This window comes from Chlorocebus sabaeus, chromosome 11 (assembly GCF_047675955.1).
Source record: "Chlorocebus sabaeus isolate Y175 chromosome 11, mChlSab1.0.hap1, whole genome shotgun sequence".
NCBI classification, from domain to species: Eukaryota; Metazoa; Chordata; class Mammalia; order Primates; family Cercopithecidae; genus Chlorocebus; species Chlorocebus sabaeus.
This window is the reverse complement of record NC_132914.1, coordinates 91906699-91921319: the sequence shown is the minus strand read 5'-3', so window position 1 is coordinate 91921319 and position 14621 is coordinate 91906699. Positions and strand designations below refer to the sequence as shown.

General features: G+C 45.1%; 1 protein-coding gene across 6 annotated transcripts in view; it reads left to right on the top strand.

The window, feature by feature from the left end:
- The window catches only part of TMCC3 (transmembrane and coiled-coil domain family 3), a 309980-nt gene that overhangs the window by 290248 nt on the left and 5111 nt on the right, over positions 1-14621 (top strand). For all 6 annotated transcript variants that reach the window (XM_037996694.2, XM_073021001.1, XM_008004264.3 and 3 more), the window contains 2 exons: positions 5326-6242; positions 8362-8497. In XM_037996694.2, the coding sequence (XP_037852622.1) occupies positions 5326-6242; positions 8362-8497 (1053 nt within the window). The remainder of the gene's footprint in view (positions 1-5325; positions 6243-8361; positions 8498-14621) is intronic.

The window sequence follows — 14621 nt, the reverse complement described above, 5'->3', positions numbered from 1 at the left end:
AGGTGAACACTTTACATACATTTTCTCATTTATTCCTCACAACTCTTTGAAGAATCATTATCTCCATTTTCAGAAGAGAAACTGAGGCACAGAGAGGCTAAGTCATTTTTCCAAGGTCACACAGCTCTTAAGAGTGGTGCCAAGATGGAAACCAAAGCAGTCTATTTCCAGAGCCCTTTGTCTTCTTATGATACAGTACTGTCTCACAGTAATGATAGCTTGGATTACATTTGATGGAGTTGGGCAGTATTAGTTCTGAATTGTCTGGTTCTGTCTCCTTGTTCTATAGATTCAGAAATGGAAGCCCATAGAGGTGACTCAATTTACCCAAGAAAACATACCTAGTAAATATCAGCGCCCAAACAGGAACACAGTGTCCTGATCCACACAGTGTACATTGAGTCTAGATAATCAGAAACCTTTGTCCTCCCTATGTCCTAACCCTGAAACCAAGCTGCACTGTGTAGTGTATTATATAGGGTCAGTGCCAAGTCTAGATTAAACGAAGGGTGGAGGACTCTGACAGCTTTCTTCTAGCACTCACACGTAATTTCAGTTTGTGTTCAGGGAATTTACAGGCATCTAACAACAATGGGTACAGCTGTCTCTCAATTATCCCATGCAGTGCTAGGGTTATAAAAGGGCAAAAGGAGCAGCCCGTAATAGTTCCAACTTTATACCCTCATCAAACATTTTTAACTGAGATTTGCTGACAAGCAGTAAGATTGATTGATTTGGGGCTTTAAATGCTGTTGCTTTCTCCAACCTGGATTCTTGAGAACATGCCAAGCATTGTTAAATCGTCAAGTAAGTCAAAAGTCATTTGGCCATTTGTGCATATCCTGTGCATACAAGGCTGTCCTGTAACGAGAGGTCTGTGAGAGCATGAGGCTTTGCTTGAGACTCAGAATTGGATGACCAGCCCTGTTGCAGTTGAGAATTAAAGGAATAAGAACAGGTGTTGACTTACTGCTTGGTTTGGTAAGGTAAAGGATGAAAACCTTTCTACCTCTAGATGTTGTTGTGGACTTCTCAATAGAGAATGCCAACCAGATTTTAAATAACTTAGTCTCCTCTTATCTGTGAGCTCCAGGAGGGCGAAGATAAGTTCTTATGAAACTCACAAACAGTGCTGAGTGAAAAATGATAAGAATACATGTATACAACAGGCAAAACTAATGTATGCTGTTTGAAGTGAGGATCATGGTTGCCCCTGGAGGTGGAGGTGATGTTGTTGTGATTGAAGGAGGACACAAGGGAGGCTTCTGTTTTATTTCTTTTCTTTTTTTTTGAGACGGAGTCTTGCTCTGTTGCCCAGGCTGGAGTGCAGTAGGGTAATCTCGGCTCACTGCAAGCTCCGCCTCCCGGGTTCACGCCATTCTCCTGTCTCAGCCTCCCGAGTAGCTGGGACTACAGGCACCCGCCACCTCGTCTGGCTAATTTTTTGTATTTTTAGTAGAGACGGGGTTTCACTGTGTTAGCCAGGATGGTCTCGATCTCCTGAACTTGTGATCCACCTTCCTTGGCCTCCCAAAGTACTGGGATTACAGGTGTGAGCCACCACGCCCGGCCTGTTCTATTTCTTTAACTGGCTGCTGGTCACACATTGTGTTCAGTTTGTAAAAATTCATCGAGTACTTATTTCACTTTGTACTTATTTAATGTGCTCTTTTCTGAGTATAAATTGTGCTTCAATTAAAGTTTAAAAGACCTTATTTGTATCTGTGTATCTTGTTGCACATTGATACTCGGAAAAAAATCTCTGTTTAGTTGAATCGGTTTCAAATGGTGCCGGATTTATTATCCAGGTATTGGGAAACCGTCTTCACCTGGAATTGTCAGGGCTATGCCAGCACAACTTCTGAGGTTATTTTTTGGCTCAATGGAAATGTGTCTTAAATGATTCCAGGGTAGACTCCTTGGAATAAAGAATGATGGCACTTTGGTTCAGTAGACAAACATTTACTGACAGCCTCCTAGGAAAGTACTAGAACTTCAAGTTGGCTACAGCTGTGACATCATGCCTCCCCAAAGGAGCTTGCAGTCTACAGGGGGTTAAAGTGCATGGGTGGTGATCAAAGGAGGAGTCAGGAAGTGCCACAAGACAAGCACAGAGCAACAGGCATGTCACAGAATGGAGAGGGGGCGTTCCAGCAGAACTAGGAAAAGCTTCATGGCAGAAGGGGCATTTGAAATGGGTTTGTTTGTTTGTTTGTTTGAGACGCTGTCTCACTCTGTCACCCAGGCTGGAGTGCAATGGTGCCATCTTGGCTCACTGCAGCCTCCACCTCCTGGGTTCAACCGATTCTCCTGCCTCAGCCTCCCCGGTAGCCGGGACTACAGGCGCGTGCCACCACGCCTGGCTAATTTTTTTGTATTTTTAGTAGAGAGACAGGGTTTCATCATATTAGCCAGAATGGTCTCGATCTCCTGACCTCATGATCCACCCACCTCAGCCTCCCAAAGTGCTGGAATTACAAGTGTGAGCCACCGTGCCTGGCCCTTGAAATGGGTTTTAAAGGATATGTAGGATTTCGATAAACATAACTAAATGGGTGGCAGGCATTGTGAATATCATGCATATGAGAAAATCCATAGAAAATTCATATACATTCTGGGAATGTAGGTTGTATGATTCACTTAAGATATTCTTAAGATAGGCCTGAAAGGTGGGCATAAGGCCCTTCCTAATGCCTGCTAAATGGAATCATATGCCAGGTTATATTATTTCATTTAGTAGCCATTAGAAAGCCAAAGGAAGTTTCTAAGACATAGAGTAGCATGATCAGATATAATATCTCCAGTAAAATCAAATTTCTAGCCTCAGTGATTGTACAGTTACCATTAATTACCTATCTGCCCAGCATAAACATTTTCTAAGTTTCGTGCATTCTCTGTTGCTATAATTTGAACCTGTTCCTGTTTGGGTCCACTAATGAGCCACAGGTACATAAATTCCTTGAGCTTCCTGTGGTCGACCCTCTAGGATTTAAAGAGTATTGTATACCTTCTTTATTCCCTATCCCCATCCTTCCCTCTTGACCAAGTGAAGTCACAACTTTTTTATCCTTTTTTCATATATCCTGTTTTCTAGTCTTGTAGCAATTGGGCATTTGCTTCCTTCCAGCTTTTCCTATATGGTGTTTCTCTGCCAGATAAAGCAACCAGTGTCTGTAATTAATGACAAAATTGTGCATTGGAAAAGAGGGGCTACGAGCTAATGCTAACGAATGTTTGTAAGTTGTGGAGGAGGCCTGACCCGCCCATCTGGGATGGTGTCCCACTGTGCTGCTGTGCTCCCTCCTCTGGAATAAAGCACTGGGCAGGATTTATTATGTGGTGAAGTGTTAATACCCGTTGCTGGATATGGTCCATATTCAAGTCTGGGTCACTCAGTGCATTAGTCTGTTCTCACATTGCTATAAAGAAATACCCGAGTCCTGATACTTTATAAGAAAAGAGGTTTAATTGGCTCACGGTTCTGCAGGCTGTACAGGAAGCATGGCTTCATCTGGTCCTGGGGACGCTGCAGGGAGCTTTTACTCATGGTGGAAGGCAGAGCAGGAGCAGGCACTTCCCACAGCGAAAGCAGGAGGATGCGGGCAAGAGAGGGGAGGTGCCACACACTTTTAAACAACCAGATCTCACGAGGATTCACTACCATGAGAACAGCAGCAGAGGGATGATGCTAAACCATTCATGAGAAATCCGTCCCCATGATTCCATCACCTCCCACCAGGCCCCACCTCCAACACTGGGGACTGGAACAGTTGAACATGAGATTTGGATAGGGACACAGATCCAAATCGTATCACTGAGTGTGAGATTCATTCATTTTTTACTAATGTTTTTGCTATCAGCCCACTAATTCCTTAAAATAAGGTAACATACTGAATATTGTCTTGCTTCTCATTTGATTTCTATTAAGACTGTATATCAAGTCATTATTCTAATCAAAGGGATATTGACAAATGAGATGCTTCAGTTTGGATCTTAAGAATTGTTTGTAGGTTGTGTTTGAACTCTACAAAGAGCTGTTTTTCATCCTCTGGGGATATCAACAATGGAGTGACCTGACATGGAAAGAGGATTACAGTTAGGATGACTTGGATTCAAATCCTGGCCTTACCCCTCAGTTTCTACATGTTTATGAATCTAGCATGTTCTTTGTCTGGCATGGTAATGAAGCGAGACAAGCCATGAGAGACATCCATGGACCCTGGCATATGATCTGCTTCTGCCTTTTCCTTTTAGAGCACAAACTTGCCACCCGCTTCACTGGGAAACTCAACGCTGCCTTGCAGTTCTTTTCCCTAAATGGCCCTTGAATGAGAAAGCTGTTTTATGTGGTCTGAGTTTTATCATTATTTTATTATTATTTTTTTGAGACAGAGTCTCACTCTCTTGCCCAGTCTAGATAGAGTACACTGGTGTGATATCGGCTCACTGCAACCTCCACCTTCCAGGTTCAAGTGATTTTCCTGCCTCAGCCTCCCGAGTAGCTAGGCTCACAGGTGCCTGCCACCACGCCTGACTAATTTTGTATTTTTAGTAGAGATGGAGTTTCGCTATGTGAGCCAGGCTGGTCTCAAACTCCTCACCTCAGGTGATCCACCTGTGTGGGCCTCCCAAAGTGCTGGGATTACAACTGTGAGCCACTTCAGCCAGCACCCCGCCCCTTTTTTTTTTTCTTTTTAATATCACTGTGGTGTGGTTTGGGGTTGTTTCCATATATAAATACTGTTGTATTACCCAGTTATTAAAGTTAATCTTATACCGTATTATTCTATCATATCTATTTAATGATTCCATTAAGAAAATAATATTCTTGTTTGATGGATGTACCTGCTCGTATGTTTTTTCCTATTTTTCCCCATCTTTTTTTTTTTTTTTTTTAAAGATTCTGCTTCTATTAAGTGAGTGAGTTCTGAGTTAGATGTGTTCCCCATAGTGGTGAAGTTCCCAGTGAATGGGGCGTGGCAGGCATCCCAGTTACCTGGGCACTTTGGGAAACCAGGACTGACTGGTGACCTCATTCTATTTTGCATTTTCTACCCTGGGAGCCAGGTTACTGTCTCATCACACAAAAAAGTGGATACCCTGGGAGATCCAAATCTCACAGCTACTTAGTGTAGATGGATGCAGGAAGGAGCCAGGCCGCCCCTATGTTCAACTGGAGGGAACAGCACGGTTGCTTTATCCTGTGACACTTGTAGTTCGAAAATCTGGGACTTAATGTATGTATCTTGTATGTGCACAGATTCTATCACAGTAATTATCTCTTTGACTTCAAATTTTCATGTGCTTCTTTCCTGTCTCTTTCAGGTAGAACGTCATGACATGAATACCTTAAGCCTGCCCCTGAACATACGCCGAGGGGGGTCAGACACCAACCTCAACTTTGATGTACCAGATGGCGTCCTGGACTTCCACAAGGTCAAACTCACTGCAGACAGCCTGAAGCAAAAAATTCTAAAGGTAACAGAGCAGATAAAAATTGAGCAAACATCGCGCGATGGGAACGTTGCGGAGTATCTGAAACTAGTGAACAGTGCGGACAAGCAGCAGGCAGGACGTATCAAGCAAGTCTTTGAGAAGAAGAATCAGAAATCAGCTCACTCCATCGCCCAGCTGCAGAAGAAGTTAGAGCAGTATCATCGAAAGCTCAGAGAGATCGAGCAGAACGGAGCCTCCAGGAGTTCCAAGGACATTTCCAAAGACCACCTGAAGGATATACATCGCTCTTTGAAAGATGCCCACGTGAAATCTCGAACTGCCCCCCATTGCATGGAGAGCAGCAAATCGGGCATGCCAGGGGTCTCGCTCACTCCACCTGTGTTTGTTTTCAATAAATCCAGAGAATTTGCCAACCTGATCCGGAATAAGTTTGGCAGCGCTGACAACATTGCTCACTTGAAAAATTCCTTAGAGGAGTTTAGGCCAGAGGCGAGTGCCAGGGCCTACGGCGGCAGCGCTACCATCGTGAACAAACCCAAGTATGGCAGTGATGATGAATGTTCGAGTGGCACGTCAGGCTCGGCTGACAGTAACGGAAACCAGTCGTTCGGGGCTGGTGGAGCCAGCACGCTGGACAGTCAGGGGAAGCTCGCTGTGATCCTGGAGGAACTGAGGGAGATCAAGGATACCCAAGCTCAACTGGCTGAGGACATCGAGGCGCTGAAGGTGCAGTTTAAGAGAGAATATGGTTTTATTTCCCAGACCCTGCAAGAGGAAAGATACAGGTATTTCAAAGTGTTCCACTGGCATGTTTTTTAATTTTTAATTTTAGTGGGTAAGTGATAGGTGTAGCATTCTTTTTAGAAGGATGAGTTACTGCAGAGAGATTATCTGCTTGAAATGAGAATGCCTTATGGTTGTATTTTCAACAAATATGGATATGGATTAAAAGGCATTTAGCAATCAATACATCCCTAATGTATTGATACATTCCTCTTCCGAAAATCTGAAATCCAGAATGTTCCAAAATCCGAAACTTTTGGAGTGTCAATACAATGCCACAACTGGAAAATTCCACAAATAAAAACACAAACTTGAGGCACAAAATTATTTAAAATACGGTACACTTTTACCTTCAGGCTGTGTGTTCATGGTGCATAGGAAATAAATGAATAGTGTCTTTAGACTTGGGTCCCATTTTTGAGGTATCTCCTTATGTATATGCAAATATTCCAAAATCTGATAAAAATCAAAATCGAAACACTTCTGGTCCCAAGCATTTCAGATAAGGGATACCCAACAATTCCATCTTTCATGATTCTAAGTTTTATAATTTGTGGCCTTTAGCTGACAATTTAGAGAAGGATTTATGTGTGGGTCCCTTAAATTATCAGATACAGGCAATGACTCCCATGCATCTTAAGATTCTGATTCAGTAGACTTCCGTTATAGTGTCGTTACACTAATTCAGAGTTCTGTATTTGATTTCCCTCTATAACAACTATCAAGTAAAAAACACTTATGCATTACCCAGCAAAGTTAATTTTATTTGGTACATCAATCTTGAAGTCCTTATCTAATGTTTTTTTGTTGTTGTTGAGGGGCAGAGGGGTTTGAGATGGAGTTTTCACTCTTTTTCCCAGGCTGGAGTGCAGTGGTGCGGTCTTGGCTCACTGCAACCTCCGCCTTCCGGTTTCAAGCAATTCTCCTGCCTCAGTCTCCCAAGGGGCTGGGATTACAGGCGCCCGCCACCACACCCAGCTAATTTGTATATTTTTAGTAGAGACGAGGTTTCACCATGTTGGCCAGACTGATCTCCAACTCCTGACCTCAGGTGATCCACTCGCCTTGGCCTCACAAAGTGTTAGGATTACAGGCATGAGCCACTGCACCTGGCTGAGGTTTCAAATATGAGAAAAATCCTCTTCAGTGAAAGGGGCAGGGCACAGGAATGAGAATCTTTGTACTTCTGTTCCTTTAGATTTGTACTTTTTGTTTGTTTGTTTGTTTGAGACGGAGTCTCGCTCTGTCGCCCAGGCTGGAGTGCAGTGGCGCGATCTCGGCTCACTGCTCCGTCTCCCGGGTTTATGCCATTCTCCTGCCTCAGCCTCCTGAGTAGCTGGGACTACAGGTGCCCGCCACCATGCCCAGCTAAGTTTTTTGTGTTTTTAGTAGAGGCGGGGTTTCACCGTGTTAGCCAGGATGGCCTTGATCTCCTGACCTCGTGATCTGCTCGCCTCGGCCTCCCAAAGTGCTGGGATTAGAGGCTTGAGCAACCACACCCGGCCTAGATTTGGACATTTTGAAACACCGTGTGGTGAGCCATCTATAATTTGTAATAAGCTTAGTTTTGTATTGTCACTTAGGTTCCAAGAGCTGAAATCCATAATCAGTGTGTGTTTGCGTGCTGGGAAATAGTAGAGTTGACTCCAGAGTAGAAGGTGATACTAAAAGCATGGTGCTTTCCCTGTGGGTTCTCTGGCCATGAACCACAAAAACAGTGTCAGAGCAGAAGAGGGAGAAGGCACCACAGACACCAGAGGTCCTGGCCCTGCATTAGCAGGATCCCACAGAGCCCTGTCTCCTGCCTGACCCTGGCGAATGCATCAGCTGATGAGCTCTATCTTGAGGTCACTGCAGCTAGCGAAGGTGCTAGTCTGACCTGTGTGTACCGTCAGTGGCAAGGACGGAGAGTCAAGACCCCAGAGACTGGATCTTTCCAGAGCTGGGACTCAGTGTTATGCAAAAGCTCATTTCTCACAGCTTAGCCTTACTCTTTTAGAAAAACAGCCCATCAGGGGATGAGAGCAAGCCAAAAGGTACTGGCACAGGAAAATGGAAAGGACATCGTCTCGCAGTGTGCTGTGAAATGTCACACTCGGAATCGGCTCCTCTCTTTTAAAGGTATGAGCGACTGGAGGACCAGCTGCATGACCTGACGGACCTGCATCAGCATGAGACGGCCAACCTGAAGCAGGAGCTGGCCAGCATTGAGGAGAAGGTGGCCTACCAGGCCTACGAGCGCTCACGGGACATCCAGGTACCCTTCTGTTTGTGATTAGACACAGACCTGGGCTCTTCCCTGGCCTTAATTCATTTACCAATCTAAATGTTTATACCTAAGTCCTAGAGTGTTTCTGGCACCTGGGACAAAATGTTTTCTCTGCACAAACATTTTCTCTGCACAACCCCACTAGTTCATGTTGTAGACATTAGTAAGTAAAAACACAATATTCTTTTTTTTCTTTTTCTTTTTCTTTTTTGAGGTGAGTCTCGCTCTGTTGCCCAGGCTGGAGTGCAGTGGGCGGTCTCAGCTCATTGCAACCTCTGCCTCCTGGGTTCAAGCAATTCTCCTGCCTCAGCCTCCTGAGTAGCTGGGACTATAGGCACACGCCACCACGCCTAGCTAATTTTTTTGTATTTTTAGTAGAGACGAGGTTTCACCATGTTGACCAGGCTGGTCTCAAACTCCTGACTGCAAGTGATCCACCCACCTCAGCCTCCCAGAGTGCTGGGATTACAGGTGTGAGCCACCGTGCCTGGCTAAGAGACCATATTCTTTATACTTTCTGTCTAAATCAATTAACAAGTATTTATTATCCACCCCAGCCCATCACCACCAAACCTGTAAAATGTAAAAATAGGAGACAAAGTCTGGCTTCAAGAAGCTCACTGCCTAGGTGGAGAGTGTGGGATAGCGCAGCGCCAAAGAACTCAAGACAGCACACACATGGGCCAAGTTACATGACGCGGACTCTGTGAGCCACAGAAATGTAGCCATATGGTGCCCAGCAAGCTGTGGACTGTGGGAGCAATCAGTCATTTGGCGGCAAAACATTTCCACGTTCAGTCCCACATCTACCGTATCAGTTGTGTGGCCCTGAGTAAGACTTGAGCCTATTCACTTATCGATAAAATAATAGCATTCACATGGCTGGGCGCAGTGGCTCACAGCACTTTGGGAGGCCAAGGCGGGTGGGTCACGAGGTCAGGAGATCGAGACCATCCTGGCTAACACGGTGAAACCCCATCTCTACTAAAAATACAAAAATTTAGCCAGGCATGGTGGCACGCGCCTGTAGTCCTAGCTACTCGGGAGGCTGAGGCAGGAGAATCGCTTGAATCCGGGAGGCAGAGGTTGCAATGAGCTGAGATTGCACCACAGCACTCCAGCCTGGATGACAGAGCGAGAGTCTGTCTCAAAAAATAAATAAATAAAATAATAATAACAACATTCATATTTGTAAGAAATTAAAGCACTTCAGTGCATACTGTGTGCTCAATACTAGCAAGGCACTTCAAAGGTTTCTGTTTTTCCCATTTACTTCTCAGCAACCCTTTAAGGTAGTTTCTGTTATTATCCCCACTTCTCAGATATGGAGACCAAGGCACAACGAGGTTAAGTGGCTTAAACAAGGTCTTGCAAATCATCCTTAAGGAAGGAATGTAATTGAATGTCCTGGAGAAGGCGGGACTGGAAGGACTGGGTAGGATCTGGGTGGATGGAAGGAAAGGATAATGGGATCAATATAAACAAAGTTGTGCTCCAGTATTACCTAATGTGATCCTAGCACATAGTGAAACAACCCCAGGTTCCTTGATTGCCTTAAAAAAAAAATTGCCCAGGGCTGGTGGCTTACACCTATAATCCTGGCACTTTGGTGGGTTGAGGCAGGAGAATCACTTGAGGCCAGGAGTTCGAGACCAGCCTGGGCAACATAGTGAGACCCCCTCGATCTCTAAAAACAACTTTTTAAAATTAGCTGGGTGTGGCAGCGTGTACCTGTAGTCCCAGCTACTCAGGAGTCCAAGGTGGGAGGATGGCTTGAGTCCAGGAGTTCGAGGTTATAGTGATTGTGCCAAAGCACTCCAGCCTGGGGGGTGACAGAGTAAGGCCCTGTGTCTCTTTAAAAAGTACTCTTCAAGCAATGCCCAGCTTCATGTTTATGGATTTTCTCTGTGGACAGTAGTCATTTTCTCCAGCTCTAGGAAGGCTGAAGGCTGTGAGTCCAAGCCCCACTTTACAAGGGAGAAAATTAAACATAAAGATAGCGCTTTCTCCCGCAGTGTGTGAGCTGGAGTTTCAACTGGTCACATTTTGTTCCACTCTGCTGAGGGCTGAGCCTGTGCTAATCCCAGATGCCTACTTGGACAATTCTGGGAACCAACACATTAGAGCTGATGGGAAATTCTGCCCCCAGAGACCACATCTCAAAAGACACTTGGGAGGTTTCTGGCCCTGTTCTAGATTAGGCGAGTTTGCTTCACCACTGGCTGATTCGAGAAACTTGAACCCATTTAAATGTTAAATGTTGCCAAGTGAGCGGGGTGCAGTGGCTCATGCCTGTAATCGCAGCACTTTGGGAGGCTGAGGTAGAAGGATCATTTGAAGCCAGGAGTTCGAGACCACCCTGGCCAAATAATTAGAAAAAAATTTTTTTTAATTATTATAGCTGGACAGGGTGGCATGCCTATAACCTGAGCTACTTGAGAGGCTGAGGAGGGAGGAGTTTGTGGTTACAGTGAGCTATGATCGCACCACTGCTCTCCAGTCTGGGTGACAGAGCAAGACCTTGTCTCCAAAAAACAAACAGATAAAAATACTGCCAAGTGAACAGTACAGTTGCTTCACAGAGTGGTTCTATTTTAGAGCATGTTTCGAGTGTCACTGGGTGGTATATGAATGCATGGTTTTCTTATTTAGGGGATAGTTTGGGTTAATATTGTTCTTCTGTGTTTTAACAAACATATTTTAGTGGTGAAGGACAACAGATAAAGCGGGGAGGGACCACATAAAGGGAACTTAAAAATCTAGAGAGGTTCATTTTGACATTTTCTGGTTTCATCTCTCACTCAAAAGTGCAAAGAGGACGTCTGTGTGAATGACTGGAGCGCCTTCCCTGTCATGATGGCTAGAATCCTGGCCGTCCTCACCTACGCTGTGTGACCCTGGATGAGTTAGTGCGCTGTGCCTCAGTTTCCTCCTCAATAAAATGGAAGGATTAATGAGCTCTACCTCAAAAGGTTGTCAAGAAGATTAAATGGGATAATCATGTAAGGTCTTGAAATCTTTGCCTGGCACATAGTAAACAGTCAAAAAATAAATACTGGCCATTCCTTTTGTTACATCTGGGAGTAGCCACATTCCTCAGGGCTTCTAGCAGTTGAGCGTTTTGACTTCATCTTTATTTCTTATTTGTTTTGTTCTTACCGACAGGGTTGCACAAAGGGAATGGGCTGCCGGAGACAGAGAGGCTGTTGCCTGCAGGGATGCAAGGGTTTTGTCGTTTTAAACAACTGAGTGGTTTTTTAAACCCTGAATTCCCTATTAAAAACGTTTCAAGATAATCCCTTTTTATGGTCATCATCCCCAATAAGTTAATGACTGGACCCAAGGAAGTACCAAAAATTGTGGGGCTGAATACTCGGGCTGCTGTGACTCAAATTCCTTGCAATTCACTGCTTAATTTTCTTGGATTTTTCTTTTCGTTAAAAAAAATTGACAGCAGTTGTAAGGCAATCCTAAGATCAGTCTACTTGTACATGTAATTCATCTTATAATCAAAGGTTCATGGATTTTCCTAAAAGGTTGGTCTTTTGTCTTGTTCCATCACCTTTTCTGTGCTACGCCTAAAATGGAGGAAACCTTGGACTTAAGTCGTTGAAAAGAACGCGTGATTTCTGGTACATGCCTGTTACTGGTGAAAGCCAGCACTTTCTAGGATGTGAAGATCTGAAGAAGTTTTATCCTTTTCGTTGGTAGCCTAGTATAATAGAAGTTACTATAGTAACAGAGAACCTGTTCTTTGGCCCATAGAGTTATTCAGCAGAAGAAAAACAAATCAATCTTGGAGCCATTATGCTTGTTTAAAACCTGAAAAGATGACTATATTTTAATTGAGCAAACACAGATTGGCACATGAGTTAGAACAGAGAACGGCATATTGTACTACCTCTAGTTAGATCCTTTTCACCCAGCAGGCTTGGAGGTTTCTCTCTCAAGCCTCACTTTTTTCTTTTCTTTTCTTTTTTTTTTTTTAAACCATCTCTCTCTGTCGCCCAGGCTGGAGTGTAGTGGCACAATCTTGGCTCACTGCAACCTCCGCCTCCTGGGTTCAAGTGATTCTCCTGCCTCAACCTCCTGAGTGGCTGGGATTATAGGTGCGTGCCACCATGCCCAGCTAATTTTTATATTTTCTTAGTAAAGATGGGGTTTTACCATATGGGCCAGGCTGGTCTTGAACTCCTGACCTCAAGTGATCCACCCACCTTGGCCTCCCAAAGCGCTGGGATTACAAGCACGCCCCACTGTACCTGTCAAGCCTCACATTTTCTTCCTGGCACCTAGCTGTCTCTTTCATATTCAGCCAGTGTGTGGCACGTGCTTCATGCCTGGCTCTGGCTCTGTGCTGGAGAGGACAGCAAATGCGAGATGCGCTAGTTCCTGTCCTCAGGCAGCATATGTCTCGTGGTTGGGGAGGAGAGCTGAAGGGAGACTTGACCTCATCTCATGGATCAGGAAAGGCTTCCCAAGGGTGTGACAATCAAGGCAAGACCTAAAAAATGAGTGGGAGATCCACGGGTGAAGAAGGGACGGAGTGGGGGATGCACACATCTCAGGCAGACTGTACTGAATGTGCAGAAGCCCTGAGGTGAGTCTATGCTCCTTTTCAGAACTTAGAATAAAGCTGGGTGTGGTGGCTCGCACTTGTAATTCCAGTCATTCAGGAGGCTGAGGCAGGAGACCAGAGGTTGAGGTTGAAATGAGCTCTGACTGTGCCATTGCACCCTAGCCTGGGCAACAGAGTGAGACCCTGTCTCTTAAAAGAAAAAAATAACTTGGAAAAGGCCAGAGCACTATGACAGGGCAAGGGGCTGGCATGAAGTCATTGAGGGAGGAGAGGGAGCTGAACCTGGGCCTTGCAAGGCCTCAGAAGGCCATATTAAAGATTGGAAAGGTTTTATGAAAAGGAGTGATATCAAATATGTATCCTTAAAAGACCACTTGGGTGACTCTGTGGAAAATGGATTTGTGAGGGTGGGGAACAAAAGGATATATAGGGAAATTCATGTAAGGTTATTGCAGGCAAGAGATCCCAGTGACTTAGGTGGAAAGAGAACCGGACCAATGAGCTAGAAACTGGATGTTGCCTCTGTGGCTGGGTGGCGGGTTGGATGAGAAGGGTGTCAGGGTATGCACGTTAGGCTTCTGGTATGAGAAACTGGATGGATCATGGTGCTCTGCTCTGAGAAGGACACTGGAAGGGAACAGGGTTGACTGCAGGTGTTGGGTAGCTGCAATACATGAAGTCACATTTGCACGTGTTGCATTTGAGGTGCTTTCAAGAAGCTCTGATGGAGATGTCAAAGAGGCACGGAGATCTGTGAGTCAATCTCAGAAGAGAGAATTGGCCTAGAGATTAGATCAGTTGTCGTCATCTTGTGTCTTAGTAATTGAAGACTTGGCATGGATGAGATCCAGGGAGATAGCTTCGGATGGTGTCCTAAGTAACACCGTGTTCAGAGAGCAGGTGAAAGCACAGTTGCCCCGCAGTCAGCCCCAGTCCCTGCCCCTCCCTTCTCTCGCCTTCCTCTGCCAATCTCTAACCGATGGACAAAATCTTTGAGCAATGGAAATAAGGACTGGCCATTGGAGATCCCACACACTCCTTGGCTGAAGGTGGAGTAGTCACAGAGTGGAACCTCCCTCCTTCTCTGCTTTGTCCCTGATGGCACCAACAGGCACCAATATTTTATATCACTTTATTTCAAAAATGGGGAAAGTCATGCTGGGCACGGTGGCTCACGCCTGTAATTCCAGCACTGTGAGAGGCCATAGCAGGCAGATCACCTGAGGTCAGGAGTTTGAGACCAGCCTGGCCAACATGGTAAAACACTGTCTCTACTGAAAATACAAAAATTAGGCGTGGGGACGTGCACCTGTAATCCCAGCTACTCAGGAGGCTGAGGCAGGAGAATAGCTTAAACCCAGAAGGCAGAGGTTGCAGTGAGCCAAGATCACGCCACTGCACTCCAGCCTGGATAACAGAGTGAAACTCTGTCTCAAAAAAAAAAAAAAAAGAAAGATAAAGTAGGCTGGGCATGGTGGCTCACACCTATAATCCTAGCATTCTGGGAGGACGAGGCGGGCAGATCACGAGGTC